Source organism: Narcine bancroftii, chromosome 5, assembly GCF_036971445.1.
Source record: "Narcine bancroftii isolate sNarBan1 chromosome 5, sNarBan1.hap1, whole genome shotgun sequence".
NCBI lineage: Eukaryota > Metazoa > Chordata > Chondrichthyes > Torpediniformes > Narcinidae > Narcine > Narcine bancroftii.
In genome coordinates, this window is record NC_091473.1 from 68,311,483 (window position 1) to 68,333,317 (window position 21,835).

At 39.1% G+C, this 21,835-nt stretch overlaps 1 protein-coding gene and 1 long non-coding RNA gene across 11 annotated transcripts in view; one reads left to right on the forward strand and one right to left on the reverse strand.

The window, feature by feature from the left end:
* Positions 1-21,835, forward strand: part of LOC138763479 (dynein axonemal assembly factor 4-like) — a 141,026-nt gene that overhangs the window by 49,418 nt on the left and 69,773 nt on the right. For 5 of the 10 annotated variants that reach the window (XR_011357597.1, XR_011357598.1, XM_069937696.1 and 2 more), the window contains one exon: positions 712-1,310. The exons of 3 other annotated variants lie outside the window; for them this stretch is intronic. Coding sequence is in view for 5 of the 7 variants with exons in the window: in XM_069937696.1 (XP_069793797.1) it covers positions 712-882 (171 nt within the window). In the remaining 2 variants the exon portion in view is untranslated. Of the gene's footprint in view, positions 1-711; positions 1,311-21,835 lie in introns of those variants that run through there. 2 more of the 10 variants (XM_069937698.1, XM_069937697.1) reach the window with 1 other exon arrangement.
* LOC138763482 (uncharacterized) lies at positions 16,699-21,382 on the reverse strand. The gene is made up of 3 exons (XR_011357603.1): positions 21,298-21,382; positions 20,993-21,090; positions 16,699-20,851 (listed from the first exon to the last, which is right to left on the reverse strand). It is a non-coding gene; the product is annotated as an uncharacterized lncRNA (long non-coding RNA).

The following is a 21,835-nucleotide window of genomic DNA, read 5'->3' on the forward strand; positions in this document are numbered from 1 at the left end:
GCCTCCTTCCAGCTGGGTGGCATTTCCATGGCCTCGTGCACTGCCAAACAAAAGCCACTTGAAAATTGGAGGAGCAACATCTAATATTCTCTCTGGACATTCTCTAATCGGATGGTATTAACATCAAATTTTCTGGTTTCCGTTAGGTTACTCCTCTCTCTTCCCCTTCCCTCTCCTTTCTGAGAGCTGTCCCCTCAATCACTTGTCATCTTTTTTTAAAATCTTGCACCAGCCCACCTGTGTTCCTCCCTCTGCTTCTCCGCCCATCAAATTATTCAGGTGCTGCCTGCTTTTTGCTCAAACTATGAAGGGCTCAGGCCCAAAACATTGGTTATGTATCTTTATCTTTGCTACATAAAGAATGCTGTGTGACTTGTTGAAGTTTCTCCAGCAACTTTGTGGCAACTATAGGATAGCTGTTTCTCTGAAATATAAAGCACCTGAACTTAGAAATGCTGATTCCAATGTTAAGATTTGTTGATGAGCTTCAACTTGTCAACATTGCAACTTACAAGCAAAAATAACAGCAAAAATAATGAAGCCAATGATGTACATGCCCCTGACTTTAAAGATTTAAAAGAAGATTGGAAAGAAATGCGTACTGGCTGAATGACAAAGGGAACAAGCTGTTTGTACTGGAAAATTATCTTGCAGCTATAAATTTGGAATAATACTAAATAAGAAACTTCCCTTTTTTTATACCTGAGTCAGGCTGCAACCCACCTCAAGCTAGGAAATCTGCACAAAACCCTTGAAGACTATTCCAAGGCACTTGATTGGTTAACTCCTGTAGTTCCAAACGATGATGAAAGCAAACTGAAAGCTCATGTCAGAAGAGGGGCTGCATTTGTGAGCTGGAATTGTACGTGGAGGGTCTTCTAGATTATGAAGCAGCTCTTAAAATCGATCCAAGCAACAGAGCAATACAAACTGATGAAGAAAAGGTATGGCGAGTGATTCAGGGAGTTTCTCCTGATCCCTGAAATCCAACTGAAGAATGTCAGATTGATGTATTTCCATCTTTTGCACTTTTGGTAAGACCTGTGGAAACTTGGTCAGAAGCAGTATCCAATACGATCCTCAATCCAAACTAGGTGTCTTTGATCTTCTTTTGCCTAAAGGAGCTAAAACCTTCAAATAAGATAGAGGTTTGCAGGAATTAATAGTGCTGTTCTACTTGGCTTTCTTTATGTGAAGTAAAGTTGAATGGTATTTGGGTTCATGAAAGCACATTTGGGAACTGAGCATGTGACTAAATAGAGGGATGGCGATGTAATTCTGTACTTTCATCTAAACAAGATTGTGTCTTACTATGTTGTCATCAAAAAAAATTCTCAAGAATGCTACATTGTGGGGGGCGTGGCAAGATGGCTTAAGGAATAGACGTGCCTTCCAGTCCTCTCCTGACTCTTTGTTATTGTTTTGTGTATAAGTGCCCGTTAAAACTTTTTTAAAAGTTTATAAATAGTTAGAGGTTTTGAATTAGCTCCTAATGGTACAATTGTTAAAAAAGTTTAAAAAAACGGCAACAGATCGCTAAGAAACCGTATTTCCCGAAGTTATCTGAGCCTACCTGTTTACAAGAAGCCAGGACTCAGCGCGGAATGGATCCAGAAGAAGAAGTGCAAGACTCGGCAACGGAGCTCCGCTCTTTACCGGTCGGGCTCTTTAAAGATGGCGCCCGGCAGCCTTTGGAACAAAGGGCTAGCCAGACGCGTGTATTTCAATCAACGCCCGCTATGAGCGCTGTCACTGAACTTTTGACAGTTGAAACAGCTGGGACGCCGCCAGCTGAAGACCCGACTTTAAAGAGACGTCCACCGATCGATGTAGCGGTGGTGCTGCGAAATGCACCACCAGTTATGAAGGCTTCAGTAGATTTTGATGTAACGAAGGCTCTTGATACAATATGGGTTAAGGATAACCCTGACTATCACTCCTCTGATACTGCTGAGGAAGTTGTGGCAGGGGTTTCTACACGTAGTCATACTGCAAGAAAAGCAGTTAAACTAAGGGAAGGAATGGAAGATCCTTTGGTTATTCGGAAACAGCAGGATCCTATTGTACCTGAATCTATTCCAGTTGATATGCTTATTAAGAATCTTGAATTTAAGTTATCTTCTTCAATAAAAGAGATAGGTAAATCTTTAGTTCAAGTTAACACTAAGCTTAATACCTTGGTGGATATTAATACTCAACAGATGGTCGATTATGAAGCTTTTAAGCTTGAAACGAGTGAAAGACTTGATGTTTGTGACCAAGGTATAGTCGAGGTAGAAGATCAATTACAAGATGTAAATAAAACAATTGAAATTTTACAAATCCAGAATAAAAATTTAGTGAAAAAGGTTGACTATTTGGAGAATCAGTCTAGACGGAACAACGTAAAAATTGTTGGTTTGCCAGAAGATATAGAAGGACCAGATCCAAGAAAAATTTTTACCGAATGGATTCCACAAGTGTTAGGACAAGATAAGTTCCCGGAGGGCTTAATATTGGAACGTGCTCATAGAGCTTTGAGAAGAAAGCCTTTTTCAGGACAGAATCCAAGACCTGTTCTGGTTCATTGTTTAAACTATTATGATAGAGATAAGAAGGGAGGGAGGGAGAAAACAGGTGGGGAAGATATTGGAATCTATCATAAAAGGAGTAATAGCAGAACATTTAGGCAGAAATAATAGTATAAGGGCTAGTCAGCATGGATTCCTTAAGGGTAAGTCATGCTTGACTAACCTTCTGGAATTTTTCGAGGATGTGACAAGGAGGGTGGACTTGGGAGAACCAGTGGATGTGGTGTATTTGGACTTCCAGAAGGCCTTTGATAAAGTACTGCACGGGAGACTAGTGGGCAAGATCAGGGAGCATGGTATTGGAGGTAAGGTGCTGACATGGATAGGAAATTGGTTAAGAAATAGGAAACAAAGGGTTGGAGTAAGCGGGTCTTTTTCAGGATGGCAGGATGTGACGAGTGGAGTGCCACAGGGATCGGTATTGGGTCCTCAGTTGTTTGTAATTTATGTAAATGATTTGGATGAGGGGATTATTAATAACATGAGCAAATTTGCAGATGACACTAAACTGGGTGGCGGTGTGGGGTGTGAGGAGGATGTCAGGAAAATGCAGAGGGACTTGGACAGGTTGGGGGAGTGGGCTGCTGAATGGAAGATGACGTTCAATGTGAGCAAATGTGAGGTTATCCATTTTGGGGGCAATAATAGGAAAGCTGAGTATTATTTAAATAGAGACAAACTAGGGAGTGGGGAGGTGCAAATGGATCTGGGTGTACTTGTTCACCGGTCAAACTGAAGGCTAACATGCAGGTTCAGAAAGGTGTGAAGAAGGCAAATGGCATGTTGGCTTTCATAAAGAGGGGATTGGAGTATAGGAACAGAGACGCCCTTCTGCAGTTGTACAGGACCCTGGTGAGACCCCACCTGGAGTATTGCATCCAGTTCTGGTCTCCAATTTTGAGGAAGGACATACTAGCTATAGAGGGTGTGCAGCGCAGATTTACAAGGTTAGTTCCAGGGATGGCGGGGTTGACATATGCTCAAAGACTAGAAAAACTGGACTTGTATCCGATGGAGTTTAGAAGGATGAGGGGGGACATGATTGAGGTATACAAAATTATCAGGGGGATAGACAGGGTGAAGTCGGATTACTTGTTCCCAATGATGGGGGAGATGAGGACTAGAGGGCATAGTTTAAGAATACAGGGTAGGCTCTTTAGGATGGAGATGAGAAAACATTTTTTTACCCAGAGAAGTGTGAATCTGTGGAATGCTCTGCCACAGAGGGTGTTAGAGGCAGATTCGCTGATTATGTTCAAAAGAGAGTTAGATAAGACTCTAGTGGGCAAAGGAGTTAAGGGTTATGGGGATAAGGCTGGAAAGGGGTACTGATAGTAGTGATCAGCCATGATCTGTAAAATGGCGGTGCTGGCTCGACAGGCCGAAGGGCCTACTCCAGCTCCTATTGTCTATTGTCTATTTTACATGTGGCTATTAGAAATGCGCAACAAAATAGATCTCCTTTGATGGTTCAGAATAATCGTGTTTTTTTTTATCCGGACTTAAGTCAAGAAGTTATGTCTCAACGACGTGAATTTAATTCTGTGAAAGAAGTGCTATGGAAAAAAGGATATAAAGCAACATTTAGATACCCTGCAGTATTGAATATTTTTCAAGATGGAAATCAACCAAAATTTTTTGATAACCCTAAGGAAGCTATGGACTTTGCTCAATCGTTACCAATTACGCAATTTCAGGAACGACGTAGTCACCACGGTCTCCAAAGAGAGTGGAGATGCAAGATGGGAGTCGAATTTCAAGAAGAAATGGAAGCAATAGTGGTCGGAGTGACAAAGTTGATTAAAAAAAAAAATTTTCTGAGAAGATTTTAGATAATGATGATGGTTTAATGTGAAATGGGAGTTGGGAGAGGGAGCTGGGTGGGCATTATTTTCCAGAAGTCTTCAGCTACGTGTGAGTTATCTCACACCCAATATTTTGTGGGAGTTACCGCATTGTGTGGTTAAGACAGGAGGAGGTGGTTGTAACCTCTTACCTGTATTTTTTTACTAATTTTTGGATTTAGGAGTGAAGTTTTTTTTATTATTTCTTTTTAAAGAAAAATGTATTTCTTTTTTTTCTTGTAGTTTTAAGAGGGGATAAGGGGAGGGTTTTTTTTCCTCTTTTCTTGTTTTTTTTCTTCTTTTTTTCTCTTTTTTTCTTTCTTTTTTGTTGTTTGTTTGCGTTGTTGTAAGAAATGTCTAAGTTAAAGTTCGCTTCTCTTAATGTTCAGGGTTTAAATAATCCTATTAAGCATAAGAAAGTACTTGCTTACTTAAAAAAAATTAAAAGTTGATGTGGCTTTTTTACAGGAAACTCATTTAACAGATAAGGAACATTTGAAACTTAAACGTGAATAGGTTGGACAATTTTTTATTCCTCATTCAATTCAAAGGCGAAAGGAGTGGCAATTTTGGTGCTCAAGAATCTACCATTTCAGTTACAGAATGAAGAAAAAAATGGTGGAAGATTATTAAAATTGAATTGTACAATTTTTAATGAGGCATGGACTTTGCTTGACGTTTATGCTCAAAATGTTGAGGATACAGCTTTTGTTGTGGATATGTCTTTATTACTTGGACAAGCAAATTCTAATGTGATGATTGGGGGAGATTTAAATGTGGTGTTGGAGCCTTTATTGGACAAGTATCCAAGAGTAATTAAGAAATCTAAGATGGCAGTGCAAGTGACTAATATGATGACAGATTTGAATTTAGTTGATATTTGGCGGAGATTTAATCCTACAGAGAAAGATTTTTCTTTTTATTCCTCACGCCATAATTCTTTTTCAAGAATTGATTATTTCTTTAATTTCAACACATTTGCAGGATAAGGTTATATCTGTGGATTATAAGGCTAGGTTAGTTTCAGATCATTCATTATTATTATTAGAATACCAGAGTTCACAAGATGTTCAGAGAACTCCAAGATGGAGATTTAATACTATGCTATTACAAAAACCAGAGTTTATTAATTATTTAAAAAAACAAATTGAGGTTTTTATTAGTAATAATAGTAATTCTGTTTCTAGTCAGTTTGTTTTATGGGATGCAATGAAAGCTTTTTTATGAGGTCAAATTATTAGTTATGCTTCTAAAGTAAAGAAAGAGAGACTTAGAGAGATTGAAGATTTAGAGAAAAAGAATAACTTATTGAAAAAGAATTTTAAAAAAATGCTACCGAAATGCAAAAGAATCAGTTAACTAATTTAAAATTTAAATATAATGAATTACAAACATATTGGTTTGAATGTTTAATGAATCGAACTAAACATAAGTTTTATGAATGGGGTGAGAAAGCTCATAAACTTTTATCATGGCAGTTAAAAAAGGAACAATTATCTAGGATTATACCAGCAATTAGAAAGAAATCGGGTATTATTTTTAGACAAAACGAAATTAATGAGGAATTTTGTAATTTTTATTAAAAATTATATACTTCTGAATGTAAAGATGTAACTGAAGATGCAATAGATTCTTTTTTGAAAAATATTAAATTGCCACAACTGAATCAAGAAGATAGACAAGAGTTGGATAAATCTTTTACAGAAAATGAAATTGAAATGGCGATAAGAGATATGCCAAATGGAAAGGCACCTGGTGAAGATGAGTTTTCTATAGAATTTTATAAAACTTTTTATGTTGATGTATCTTTTATTTATAAGGATGTAATACAGCAAATTTATAAAACTTGTCAACTACCTGAATCTTGTTCTAATGCAATAATTATAGTTATACCAAAAAAAAAAGATCCTTTACAGGTTTCTTCTTATCGACCAATATTGTTGCTAAATGTAGATTATAAAATTGTAGCTAAAGTTATGGCTAATAGATTAGCTCAGAATTTACCTAAAATAATACATAAAGACCAAACAGGATTTATAAAAAATAGATATGCGTCTGATAATATTTTGTGTTTAATTACTTTGATAAATAAATCTAAATTTCAAATGAATTATCCAATAGTGGTTTCATTAGATGCAGAAAAGGCTTTTGATAGAGTGGAATGGAAGTTTTTATTTAAAGTACATGAGATGTTTTGCTTTGGTTCCTCGTTTATTGGATTGATAAAGGCTTTATATAATAGTCCGAAGGTTAGAGTTGCTACCAATGGGCAGATTTCAGAATCTTTTGATTTAACAAGGTCTACTAGACAAGGATGTCCATTGTCACCCGCTTTATTTGCTATAGTTATTGAACCTTTGGCACAATTAATACGTCAAAATGAAAATGTTAAGGGTATGAGAGTTTTGAATGAGGAATATAAGATTAATTTATTTGCTGATGATGTCTTATTATACTTGGTGGATCCTGATGTTGTATTAGATCCTGATATATTTTTATTAGGGAATATGCAATCATTAATTGACTTAGAATTAAATGATTATCAGATTTCTTTTATCTATTTAGCCTTAGCGGTGGACAAGAAATGTATAGCGCTTACTTGGAAAGATAGAAATATATTAACTTTGGATAGGTGGTGCTTAGAGATGAAATCCTGTTTAATTATGGAAAATATATCTTTCTCAATTCAAAATAAGATGTCTTTTTATAAGCTGAAGTGGACTCCATTTGTTAAGTACATGCAATTAAGTTTGACTTAAATATGTTTTTAAGTGTGATATTTTAGATTTGATGATTCTTTTTTTTCATTATTATTTTTCTTGTAGGTGAGTGTTTTTTTAATATATATATAATTTTATTGATTTTATTAACTCTTCACTCTTTATTTTTGGGGGGAAGGGTGGGTTTTTTTTAATATAGATTTTATTTTTTTTCTTAGTGGCCATATGGGGGGGGGGGGGGGGTTAGTTGGATTTAAGTTAGGTTACTAATGTTGTATTGTAATCTTATTATTTTATTTTTTATCTTTTCTTTAAATGTAATTTTTCTTTTTATTCTTGTGATAAAATCTTTAAATAAAGTTTAAAAATAAATAAATAAATAAATAGATAGAATGCTATATTGTTTCACATTCAGTTTCATAGATTCTTCATATGATACAGGTCTTAAATATGATTCTCTACCATTGAAGGGATTGTTTATAATGATATGAATCTTACTATAATCACTAGTTCAGCACATTTTAAAAGTAAGCTACACCTGTCCAAGGTCTTTGCACATTCTCCTGGTTCCCAATCTACTTTCTGGTGCTCCAGTTGCCTCCTACATCCTAAAAATGTGTGGCAGTTTGGTAAATTAACTAGTTATTAAAAATGAATGGTAGAATCTTTGGTTCTATTGGTTTGGGGGGGCGGGGGGGAGAGAGGAATGTGGGGAGAATAAGTTAGAGTAGGATCAGTATAAATGGGTGCCTGATGGTTGGCGTGGGCACTGTGGGCCAAAGGGCCCATTTCTGAACAAGACTCTGTAATCTGGAAAAATGGATTGGCATCTGAGAAATGCACTGATGTGAAATGTTGTACTAGGGCAAAACCAGTTGGACAGATACCACTATCTGAATAGTGTCAGTTTTCATTCAAAGAGGTATTCCAAATAACTTTTTTGTTGGGTCATTGGGGGGAAAAAACTTCAGTGGGGTGGGGTCCAAATTGCATAATCCTTTCAAAATGTTAGCACAAGCAAATTGGTCCAAATGAATTTTCTTTTGAGTCCCGAGCTCCTGAAACTCTGGCATTGCTTCTCGTGGTGATGGTGCTGACCCATACTTTAACGTGATTTAACTGAGAATACTGAGCTAATTTCACAAAAGATAATTGGAGCCAGAAACACAAGTTAAAAAGGTGTCCCAGAGAGAAATCACTACTGTTTTAACAGTATGGCATCAGTCCAGAATTACATCATTGTACCAATCTTAAGAATGTATTAGCTACCTTCACATCATAATTGAACTCAGAGCATCGAGCTCAAATCTGAGTTTGATTTAGTCCATTGGGATTGCAGTCTGTGACTGTTTTCTGCCAGTACCTATGAGTTACAGACTTGTAGGTGCATTACAAGATCACCTATCCAATGGTTTGTTTGGGCACAACTAAACTCACCACTTAGTTTAATGTCTCTAGCATGACCAGCCACAGCAATATCATGTTCCTTCTTTTGCATGTAACTGTATCGTTCTGTACAATATCTGCTCCCCCAGACTTTGACAATACCGTTCATTCTTAAAAATATTGCCACTCATTCCATGTTGAAGCCAATGGCTACAATCCAGATCCACTGCATATATCCCTATGCTCTATATAATGAATCCCATTTTCTCTTAATTCCACATGATTACGGTTCTGCTTCCTCAAGTGGCAAGAAACCCCACCCTCGCCTTAAGCGTTGGAATATTGGCAAATATTTTTATTCTATGGCCAAACAGTGCTATCAACTAAGATCCTTTATTAACAACGGTCTACTTGTGATTAACAGCAGAAGATTATGTAGTCATGCATCAAATCTCATTTCAATATGTCCTCCTTTCTGAAATATATTATTGATATGAGGTAGTTCAACTTCCAAATCTGACATTTGTTCCAAACACTGAAAAATATGATCAATCTGTATTGCCATTTACAATCCAGGAAATACACCATTTATTTCTTATTGTCTCTTTCAGATTCTCAGGACATCTCAAAATGTTTCTCAACTAACTCAATGGTTGATGGCCTAAAATTGCAACTATCCATTTCAGATAATGATTCTATTCCCATTTACACCTTTGATTTACCTTTTACTTTTAAAAAAAATATTCCATGGCCATTCTTTTTCAATCCTATCCACCTGATCATTTATCATCCTTTTTATTCACTTCTCGCCCTCCTTGTATCTTAACTTTGTTTTCTCTTTAATATTTTCCATTTCTGATAAAAGCTTGATCTGAAATGTTAACATTATTTTTCTCACTGCAGACACTACCTAGTCTGTGATATTACCAGAAAATTCAGTCTAGTTGTTCATTTATCCAAAATCAATTTGTTGTAAAAGTTGTTGATAAGAGAAAAAAATAATGGTCAGAACACAATTCATTTTTCCTTCACTTTGAATGATGCAGTAGAATATTTCATGCTGTATGCACCATTAGATGGGATTTAATGATTTTGCTGGAATTTACTCGCTGTGACAATCAAATGTCAGCAAGGATTATGCACTCATGTCTCTTGCAACTGTTGACTCAGAGTCTAAGGCAAACTCAGCAAATAGTGGATCTCTAATTGCTGACTGCCCCAAATCTGGCAATCAATGTGCCAGTTTAAGTCCATGATTCTTCACTTGAACATCCCCAGCATTGACAGACATCTAACTGCATCCTCAAAGTTTTTTTCTGATCGGAATTTCCATCTGCAGAACCAAGCTATTCTGCCTAGCAAGGTTTATTGCTGTGCACAGGTGACTGGTTGAGTGCATCAGGTCTGGTTCTGGGGCACTGACCACCTCAAGAGTGAAGGAAATGGATGACAGGATTGTAAAAGTGGAAAGTTTGAAATTGGAAGGTGATCAATGCAAGTGAATACATGTAAGTTGCTCTTGGGGAGTGGAAATAAAGCTTGGGGTATTCACTTGAGCATATGAGGCAGAAGAATATTGTTAACACTGATATTTCTTTATAAATAGCCTTGAAATTATCAGAATGTGTTACTTTTAATAAAAACAAGGAACAGCAACTAGAACTGGAAAAAGGCAGTAGCAAAAATGAAATAAATGGAAACATTGACATGTTCTTTCCTGCAGCTATCCTGCTCTTCACAATTTCATCTAATATCATTAGATTGAGTAGAGTAAATGCATTTCCTTCCAAATACCACTTTTAGTGCCATCAGTTGCCGCAAGCTGCAAAGCCAGAAATATTGCTGTTGTCAGAAGCAACTCACTTGCATTCATTCCAGTAAACTAAGAGCGTCTAGCACTTGAAAATATCTTGTAAAAGAATGAAGCATAATTGTTTAATATATAATTAATGAGGCCCCATAAAAGCTTCTTTATTTTCGATGATTTGTTATTGTCCAGAGCTGTTTCAGGATTTAACTGAGAGATTTAATCGTTGTTGACCACCACAGGAAGTGGAATAGATGAAAAAAAAAACTCAGAACAGACCCACTGTGCTTCTGAAGTCTCTGTAGCTGCAGAGATTAATTAATTATAAGTGCACAAAAGAAAAGCGTAAGGTAAAGGAGAAAAATTACCAATTACTTCATAAGTAATTTACATGAAATAATTGTTGACTCAGGACTTGGGAAAGAAAATATATGAGGTAGGTAAAGGGTGGAAATGCCGATATGAGGAATGAGGTTGAATAGTTGAATGCACAGAAGGATGGAACCTAGCTAACTTTGGACTGCCAGGTCAAACTTATTGTAAAACACCTCCCCCCTCCCCACCATTCTTTTCTTGGATGCCTGCTGACATTTTTCCATACCTCGATGATAGGCTCTAGCCTGAAAAGTCAGTTATGTATTTTTACCTTTGCTCTATAAAAGACACTGCTTGACCTGCTGAGTTTCTCCAGCTTTGTCTTTTTACTATGGTACTATCAGTTGATTCAACTGTCCTTTATATTAATTTGTCCTTTTGTATCATTTTAGCATTGTGTCCCTAGTTTTATCTCTTGTATTAATAATCCTTCAGGGTTTTAGTTCAAACTTCCCCTAGCTGTCATGGACCTCACCATACCACTGGATCCAGGAGGGGATGTCGAGAGAGTGGGTCTGGACTTCTTCATCTCCTACTCACCTAAATCCATTCATGCACATGCTGTTCCTTTCTGACTTGTCTTGGACCATTCTGGCCAGGATTTGCAAATGATGAGGAAACAAATCTCACATTAAACAGAAAAGTGAAGAGCACAAGACCTGCATCTAAATCATATAGTAATATGAGTGCTACTCGTGGTATATATACAGGTATATAGGTTTGCAGCTATCAACTTTAATGGTCCAGGTTTCAGCTCCATGCTGGTTCGAGCTTTCTATCCAACAGCAAAAGGCTTGGACCTACCTTGAAGTGCTATTTGCAAAGATCTGGCTGCCTCTATGCCTTGGATTTCTCTTTCTGTAACAGCAGGTCTGATTTAGCATCAGCTGTAGGAGATCTGGCAAACAACAAGAGGAGTTTACAAGCAAGGAAGTAAAAAACACAACAGACTTCAGGATGAAAGACTCCAGCCAGCAGCATTGATGGCTCTTTTTTCTCCCACTGTTGCTGAGATAATTTAACAGATTTTGAACGTAAATTATCACAATAAATGTATAAGAAATAAATGTTATGGAAATGAAATATTTATTGGAAAGTGTGAAAATGCATGTGTGTTTTTCAGAATCAAAGTGATGCTTGGATAGCAATGACAGTGCCCTGGGTGGTTGCAATAGAGGAGGCCTATGAGCACAAGAAACTGAGGGAAGTTGAGCACACAGCTGATGTGCAGCAACGTGGCTGGAAGGCAAGGGTCCGACTAGTTGAAGTAGGTGCAGAGGATTTGTAGCCACATCGACATCAAGGCTATTTCGGGAGTTGAGAGTGCAAGGAAAGATACACCAGATCTCTCCAGAGCTGTTGGAAAGGGTAGTCAGTAGCACTGGATGAGGAGAAAGGATTCCATCTGGGTTCCCAAGTGAGTGAATAGTATCGGGAGGGGGGGGGGGTGAGTCTGGGACACCAGGATTCACTGCCAAACCCTCAAGAGGTGTTGTGGGTTTATCAGTGAAACACTGAGGCAGGAGGGTGCCCACTTGATAATCCAGAAGATGCCACCACTCACTTGGCTACCCTGCAGAATCTCAGAAGCGCAATAAGGAATATTAACATCTCGTCCTACGTAACTTACCTGAAACAGTATGTTCATTGGATCACATAATCAAAACATAACAATTTTGTTCCTTTTTTTTTAAATTGAAATTAGTTTGTCAGTACTGTGTCCTGGAATTTGTAAAGCGATATTGGAAAAAGTTTGGACTTGCTTACATTCACCACAGCTATTTCTCTACATGTCAATGCAAATGAAAATATGCAAGAGCTGCAATCAGTTTTATGTTGCTTGTCATCTGCATTAGAGACTTGAATGTCAGTAAAGTTAGAATGGGACAGAAATTTGCAGGGAATAGCAAAATTTGTGGTTTCGCAAATAGTGAAGAAGCTTCTCTCTGAAAACAGGATCTAGATGAACTGTGAAAGTGTGCCAAAGAATGGCAGATAGAATTTAACACAGGTAAGAGGTAATGCATTTTACCAAACCAAAACAGGACCCATACAGTGAAGGCAGACTACAATGACATCACTTCTGCCACCTGCGATGACGTTACCAGGGTCGACAGCATGACGTCACTTCCTCCGGCACAACCAGGGGAGCTGGAGAGGAAGGCCAACCATGCTGCCGCCACACACCCCCACGCAGTGCAGCCACCTTGTGCCATCTGTTGGAGAACAAATGATTTAGGGATATAGGTACATAGTTCCATGAAAATGGCCTCACAGGTTGACAGGATGGTGAAAAGGGTGTTTGGCACACTTGCTTTTAAAGTCAGGGCACTCAGTACAGAAAGAGGGACATCATGTTGTAACCGTACGAGATGTTGGTGAGATCACAAGGAGCACTGTGTGCAGTTCTGGAAATTGTAAAATGACTGCAAGCAGTCAATGAGATCAGCTTAACAATTTAACAACATCTTTTGAGTAATTTCAATATAATTTTTGAAGATAAATGCCCTGCTCTTTTTCCAAGAACAATTTAAGTTTTCAAATGAATAACCGAAAACTATTTGTTGAGTCAAAATACTGACGAGCCTATGTCTCGCTTAACAATGTTTAATTCCTTGTTAGTCTGACTACTTTGTTGGCCAGTTGAAAGAGGTTGATCTCTGTGGCATGATTTGAGCAGGTGGTTTGTCCTGGTTTGCCTGCACCCCTGTCCTCGCTACTGGATTACAATTTATTTCTTTGTTAATAGAAATTTCACTGTTTCTTTGTTTGGTTTCCTCCAGGTGCTTCGGTTTCGCCCTACCCTTACAGGGTTTGTAGGTTAATTGGTTTATTTGGATGGCACAGGTTAATGGGCCAGAAGAGTTGGTTACCATGCTGTATCTCTGGAGAAAAAAAACAAATCTAGTTTCAGGGTCTTGTTTTCCTCAAAAGAAAAACAAAAAACGAAATAACTTTTCTTTCTGAATGAGGCTAAAGGTAAAAGAGTTGAGAAATGTCTCTCCACATTCCAAATCAGGGGAACACCAGTTGGGTGAGGTACACATACATTTTTACAGATATGTATTTAAATAATAATCTAATTTTTTTCTGACATGTTATACTCCGGACAGAACAGATGCTGCCTTAGTTTTTTTTTCATATGTGCAGTCGACAGTCTGCCAACTCTGTTTAGAATTCCACTGGGTTTCTAGGGAATACGGCTGATTAGAACATCTGTATTAAATTATTCTGCTTTCTAACCACACTTGTTTTTTCATACTGAAAAGCTTTTTCAGACTACAGAGGTGTCATTAAGTCCTCACACAAAATGACACAGTTGCTTTATTTGATTGGGAAGTTTAAACTAGATGGTCAACTTGGTCTTGCCTCCGCACAATGAAGCTCTGACAGAATGAATGGAAAGAACCTGATGGAAAAAGTAATGCCATTCATGCCAGTCCACAATCAAGCTCTTTGTCAGTCAATGACCTTTCCCATCCTGTATCATTGCTAATGAATGATGTTGAAGGTTGCATGGCAAGTCTGGACATTCAGTCAAACAACCTTTCTATTTTTATTTATTTTAGAATAATCCATTTCATGACTGAAACCTTATGTTGATGAGCTATTCTGGTGAATTGAACTTTTCTTTTTCTCTTTTTCTCTCCCTCATTTCAGGATTGCTTTGTGCACCTATGGAATCTCTCTTGGAGAGTAGGCTAGGATAGCATCTTTCCATTCCCTCCCCCGACACTAAATATAACAGCAACAGTCTGTTCTCTGTTTAACTTAGTGAGAGTCATCTCTTCAGCCTTGCAGAAAGTGACCCACAGGCAGTCTTCCCTGTTTCTCCAGACAAGTAGGCTGAGACGATCCAAATTTGCCCTCGGGATAAGGCCAAGACAAAATACCAGTCAAGGTTAGCGTTCCAATCCATGTCTCCGACTCAAATTTCAACACTCTTGTCATTGTTGCACACAAATTCTCCTGGGCAAATCAACCTATTATTGGAACATAATTAAATACCAAGATATTTAATACCAAACCCTTTTGTGGATAAAGTTAATGTAAACTAGACTGTATATCAAATCATAGCTTTTTCAGAAAATGAAATCTTTTATAGAGAACAACATGGTTTCGTTAAATTTGCGGGTCTTTGTTGTTGAAATTTATTTTTCAATTTATCATGCAGATTCTACCAAATGCAAATTAAAAATAAGAATCCCATGCATTGCGATGCACAGCTTTAGATGAGTTTCATGATTCAATGATTTATGGACTTGTCAATGATTTGTTGCTTGTTCTCTTTTCCTGCCAAAGACTACATATGTGACAATTTGCAGTTTTATTCACACTTTAAATGTCACACTTTTAAAGGTCCTCTACCGGCATCACCTACGGCTCCTAGAACGCTTCCATCAGCGCTGTCTCCGTTCCATCCTCAACATTCATTGGAATGACTTCATCACCAACATCGAAGTACTCGAGCTGGCAGAGTCCGCAAACATCGAATCCATGCTGCTGAAGACCCAACTGCGCTGGGTGGGTCACGTCTCCAGAATGGAGGGCCATTGCCTTCCCGAGATCGTGTTCTATGGCGAGCTCGCCACTGGCCACCGAGACAGAGGTGCACCAAAGAAGAGGTACAAGGACTGCTTAAAGAAATCTCTTGGTGCCTGCCAAATTGACCCCCGCCAGTGGGCCGATCTCGCCTCCAACCGTGCATCTTGGCACCTCACAGTTCGGCGGGCAGCAACTTCCTTTGAAGAAGACCGCAGAGCCCACCCCACTGACAAAAGACAAAGGAGGAAACACCCAACACCCAACCCCAACCAACCAATTTTCTCTTGCAACCGCTGCAACCGTGCCTGCCTGTCCCGCATCGGACTTGTCAGTCACCAACGAGCCTGCAGCAGACGTGGACATACCCCTCCATAAATCTTTGTCCGTGAAGCCAATCCAAAGAAAAGAAAGAAATGTCATCAGTGCTGCTCCACAGTTCAGTTCAGACAGCTCTAAATCAAAAGGTACTAAAATTGGTATTTGGAATGAAGCTATTCACATTTTTAGATCATGGTTAGTATTTTGTCCAATATTTATTATTTTTATTACTGAATTTTGAAGGATTGATTCTTTCTGTTTATCTCTTATTTTTCTCCTGATGCTTAAAATTGGGGAAACCCAAATCTTGTTCTTGTTCCTGTTTCCTTCCAGTCAGCATATATCAAATTCTTCTCCACAAAGCCACAGGAGTTCTCTTCCCATATTCAACAGTAAACCATATATTTTAAGCAATGGGTTCTTCTTCAAATGTATTTTGCCTTAATCTGGTTTACATCAATGTGGAGGGAAAAAGTTCAACATCAGCAAGAAATATTGATGGTATTTAAATTGTGATTGAAATGATTGTGTGTGGATACCATTATCAGAACCATTCTTATGAAGGTTTGTTTGCAACCTAAGAGGATTTCTTGAAACAATATGCAGATTGTCCAACCATGGAAGGGGATGGACTGGATCTTGTGTGGAAAAATGAGCCTGGCGAGGTGAACAGAGTTTCACTGGGAACAGTGGTGGTGGTGGGGGGGGTGAGTTAAACATTGGGGTAAGGCAAATTGTAACATTATTTGGCAGGAGCTGGGGAGAGTGATTTGGGAGTAGCTGGTTTTAGCTGAGTCTCCTTGGGAATTATTTAAAGATCAGCTCGTCAGAATTCGGGGTTGGCATGTTCCAGTGAGGAAGAAAGATGAAGCTGGAAGGGCTTGGGAACCCGAGATGATGAGAACTGTTGTACGTTTAGTTAAAAAAGAGAAAGGAATAATTTGTAATGTTAAGAAAAGCTGAGATCTTAACATTACAAAAAAAAATGGAGAAATCAAACAGGAAATCAAAAGGACAAATGGGGCCAAGGATTTTACACATGCTCTTAAAACAAGAGGGTAGTTGGGAAGAGAGTAAGATTACACAAAGGCAAAGGAGTGAATTTGTGCCTGGAGCTAGAGGAAATGGGCATAATATGAAACAATACAACACACAAATGTGCTGGAGAAACAGCAGGTCACGAAGTATCCATTGGAAGTAAAGGGCAGTCAACATTTCGGTTGGCCCTTCATCAGGAATGCAGAAAAACATAAACACCTGAATAAAAATGCAGGGGAGGAGAGGAGAGGATGGAGGAGAGGGTAGGAGCACACACTAACATGTAAGAGGTAATAACTGGATACAGGTAGGAAGGTAGAAGAATAAAAAGCTGAGAAATGATGGGGAGAGGATAGCTCTCTGATAGGAGAGGAAAGGGAAGGGTTTGAGCAGCTGGAGGAAAGGAGACAAAGGTGTTGGGATAGAAAGAGATTGGGGGAGGGATTATCAGAAATTGGAGGTTGATATTGTTGCTGTCTGGCTGCAGAACACCGAGACAGAATAAAAAATGTTCCTCCAGTTTGCACGTGACCTCGATTTAGCAGTACATGACTCCATGGATAGGTATGTTGGTGTGGCAACATTGTGTGGATATGTATCTTTGCTGTTGCAGCGGACAAAATGAAGGTGCTCAATGAAATGATTTTCCAATCTGTGTCCAGTCTGTCTGATGTTAAGGAGGCCACACATTGGGAATTCCGGATGCAGTTAATGACCTCAATAGATTAATAAATGAAGTGGTGCTTCACTTGGAATGACTGTTTCTGTCTTGATTAGTGGTGAGGAGGAGGTATGAGTGCAAGTGTAGCATTTCTTATGGTCACAGGGATAGGTGCCAAGGGGAGAATTGGTTGGAAGGGATGAGTTGATGAGGGAGTTGTGGCGGGAGCAGTTCATGTGGAAAGTGGAGAGGAAGTTGTGTCATTGTAGGTGGCAGAAATTGTGAAAAATATGTTGGATGTAGAGGCTGGAGGGGTGATTGGTGAGGACAAGGGGAATCCTGTCCTTGTTGCATCTCAGGGTGTGGTGGGGGGTGGGGGGGAAACAAGGTGTATGTGCAGGAAATAGAGCATATGTGGTTAAGGCCTGAATTGATGGGAGTTAAAGAAGGAGAACATCTCAGATGTTGTGGAATGGAGGACTTCATTCTGAGAGATGTGGTGGAGATGGAGGAATTAAAAGAAAGGAACAGTATACTTACAGTAGAGAGGGTGGGAATAGGTGTAGTTAAAGTAATTGAAAGGGTTTCTGGGTTTCTAGGAGATGATAGAAGACAGTTTGATATTTGAGAGGTATTTTAGACAGGCACATGACCAGAATCAGAATTTTATGTCATGAACAAGTCATGAAATTTGGTCTGCAGCAGCGTCACAGGGCAAACGTTCATATTATAACCATCTTACGACATTACTATAAAAAGAAAAGAAAATAATCATAACAAGAGTAGTGCATGAAAAGTGAGGCAATTTCTTTGGTTCATTAATTATTCAGGAATCTGATGGCAGTGGGGAAGAAGCTGTCCTTGTCCTGCTAAGTGCTCGTCTTTAAGCTCCTGTACCCTTTTCCTGATGGTAGCAGAGTGAAGAGGGCATGGCCTGTGTGGTGGGGTCTTTGAGGATAGAGGGTGCTTTTTGAAGACATCGTTTCATGTAAATGTCCTCGATAGAGTGAAGTCTGGTGCCTCGCAGGTCAAGTTAATAACCCTCTAGAGTTTATTATTGTCCTGAGAGTGGGGGCTTCCAAACCAGGCAGTGATGCCACCAGCCAGAATGCTCTCCACCTGTAGAAGTTTATGAGAGTCTTCAGTGACATAACAAATCTCTTCAGACACCTCAAAAAGTATAGCCTTCTTCACGATTGCATCAACATGGAGGCTCCAGGGCAGATCCTCGGAGATGTTGACATCCAGGAATTTGAAGTTCTTGACTCTCTCCACTCCTGAGCCCTCGATGAAGACTGGGTTGTGTTCCCCTGACTTCCTCCTGAAGCCCACAAACATGTCCTTGTTTTTGCTGACGTTGAGTGCAAGGTTGTTGTCACTACACCATTCAACCAGCTAATCTATCTCCTTCCTGTTCGCTTCCTCCTTGCCGTTTTTGATTCTGCTGCCAACTGTAGTGTCATTGACAAACTTGAAGATAGCATTGGAATTGTGCCTGGCCACACAGTCATGGGTGTATCCTTGGGGTGGGCCTGTGTTGATAATCAGTGAGAAGAAGACGTTGCTTCCAATTCATACTGACTGCGGTCTTCTTATGAGAAAGTCAAGGATCCAGTTGTGGGGGTGGGGTGGGGGGGGTGTACAGAGGCCCAGAGTTTGTAGCTTCTTAACCAGCACTGAGGGAATAATCATATTGAAGGCAGAACTGTAGTCAATGAAGAGCAGCTGTATGTATGTTTTCGAGGTGATCCAGAGATGAGCGGAGAGCCAATGATATTGTATCTGCTGTGGAGCGATTATGATGATAGGGGAATTGCAGTGGGTGCAGACCTTTGCTTAGGTATGTGTTAATCCTGGCCATGACCAGCCTCTCAAAGCATTTCATCACAGTAGATGTCAGTGCTACTGGGCAGTATCATTGAGGCAACTCTCACTACTCTTCTTGGACATGGAGAAAAGGGATGTGGGTTATTTGCAGAGAGATGGCATTAGTTTAATTTGGCATTGTGGTTGACAAGACATGATGGCCCATAAGGTCTGTTTTTGTGCTGTGCTGTGTTCCATTGCAATCCTACATTTTCTTTATATGATTAAGCTAATGCACTTCAACAATTAATTTATAAGAGTAGTAGTCCTATTTAATTTCAGTTGAAAGTCGATAATCTTCTTCATCTGCTACTCTATAACTCATATGGGAATAGAAACATTTTTTAAATGTTCATAAAATCTCCAGTCCATATTACCCTTACTTTTTTCTCATACTTTAGAACCTGTGGTAATACATGGTCACAAGGAATATCTCCACAAATGACAGAATCTTTTTGTACCCTTGGAAAATATTATGAATGCTAGAAATGTATTTATTATAAGTGGTGAGAACAGATTTCACTGTATTCTTGCATTGAACTGAAACAGTTTTAATTGCATCCTGAATATAATCACATTTTTTACTGCTTCCACTTTCAGAAGTGTTAAATTTTCATAGTAACTGATAAAACAATGGGCTTCATTATGCAGACAGAGCAACCATTGACCTTTACTTATGGGGTCCTAACTGCTCCTCAACCAATATTGTTCTGGACTGTTATTGGGAGTTTGCCGAACATGAATTTGCTGCTGTATTTCTAACATAGCAATGAGATGAATTTGGCAGGCAGGATAAAGAAAAATCATATATTAAGAGTAAAAATATGGCTAGGGAGAGAATTGATCCCATTTAAGATCAGCATGGTTGTCTTTGTATGGAGCCACAGGAGATGGGTGTGATTTTGAATAAATATTTCTCATAACTGTGGAAAAATTCATGGAAGCTAAGGAATTGAAGCCAATGAGTTGCAATATCTTGGACCAGAAACAGTGCCATGGAAGAGACTTGAGTAGCCTTAGAGCACATTAAGTGGCGTCACGGTTGGCGTAACAGTTAGCCCAATGCCTTTGGGACTGGGCTTTGAATCCCACTCTGTCTGTAAGGAGTTTGTACGTTCTCCCTGTGTCTGTGTGGGTTTTCCCTGGGGGCTCCAGATTCTTCCCACCATTTGAAACACCCTGGGGGTATAGGTTAACTGGGTGTGAATTGGGCAGCACAGACTTTTGGGCCAAAATGGCTGGCTACCATGCTGTATGTCTAAATTTAATTAAAAATTTAGGGTGGACTAATCCTGAGGACCTGATCGTGTGTATCCTTTAATCTTGTGAGAAGCTAGGGAAGAAATTGCTGAGGTCCTTGCAGCGATACATGTTTCCTTTTATTTCAACTGAAGTGCTGGAAGATTGGAGGGTGGCTGATTTAATGTTATTTGGAAGTGCAGTAAGGACAAGCCAGTGAACTATAGGCTGGCGAACAGGAAACATCGATGGAGAAAGTTCTGAGCGACAGAATCTATCATCACCCAAAATTATCTGAGTGTATCCTGAGCAGAATCCACGGAGAAACCAAAAAATCCACAACCTGTTGAAGACCAGATAAAAGGAATTCAGATCAGGTGATTCAGACATGTACAGTAAGTGCAGGTACAACCTCTGGAAGGCTGTTATTAATGCAAAAAGATAATTCCAGAATAAGATGGATGCTTGCATGTCTTCATATTCTAAAAAGCAAAAAGAGAGTAGTCTCCTTAACTTTGAAACATAACTTCCAGACAAATTCAATGCCTTCTATGCTCACTTCAAGAAGGAGAAAAATGATGCACCCTCATAATCCCCACATTCCCTGGTGAATCTGTGCTCACAGTTTCTGAGGCTGGCATGTAAAGAATATTCAGGAAAGCATTTGGTCCAGGTGGCATACTTGGCTATTTCACTGGCCCTTCAGTCTGTATTAGATCACCTGGACCACAAGAACATTTATGTCAGGCTGTTGTTCAATGGCTTAGCGTTCAACACATTCATACCATCAAAACTAATAATCAAGCTCAGTAATCTGACCCTCTACTCATCCCTCTGCAACTAGATTCTCGATTTCTCATTGGCAGACCCCAATTAGTGTGGATTGGTAACATTCCCTCTTTCTCATTGACCATCAACACAAAGGCACCTCAAAACTCTGTGCTTGGTCTCCTTCATTCGCTCTGCATCCATGGCTGCATAACCTTTCTGGTTCAGCTCATTCTGTAAATTCATTGACAACACACCATTGTTGACTGAATAATAGGAAATTATGAGTCAGTGTATTGGGAAGGATTGTGGCTGTCATGTGACAGCATTTTCCCTTACCTAGTCGAAGGACACATCAGCTGCCAATCAAGGTTTGGCTCTGCCCCACCTATTAGTGCACACCTTGCTGTTGTTGCATGTAAATTACTTGGCCTGGACTCTTCAGCCTGCCTGTACTTGGCCTTGGGCCATTGGCTGTTGTAATTGGATTAACCCTCCTTGCACCGAGCATTTAACTCTACTAACGACCTGAGCTGAAACCCTCAAGTTCTTTATTCTCTCTTTTTGCCAGCTTGGGACTATCCTACTTTACTCCAGGCCTAAAAATATGGAAGGGTGCTGGAGAAACTGTTGATAAGATGTGCACTGTTAAAAGGGTTGGGAGTGTTTTATTAGTGTCTCTTGTAGCATAGAGCCAT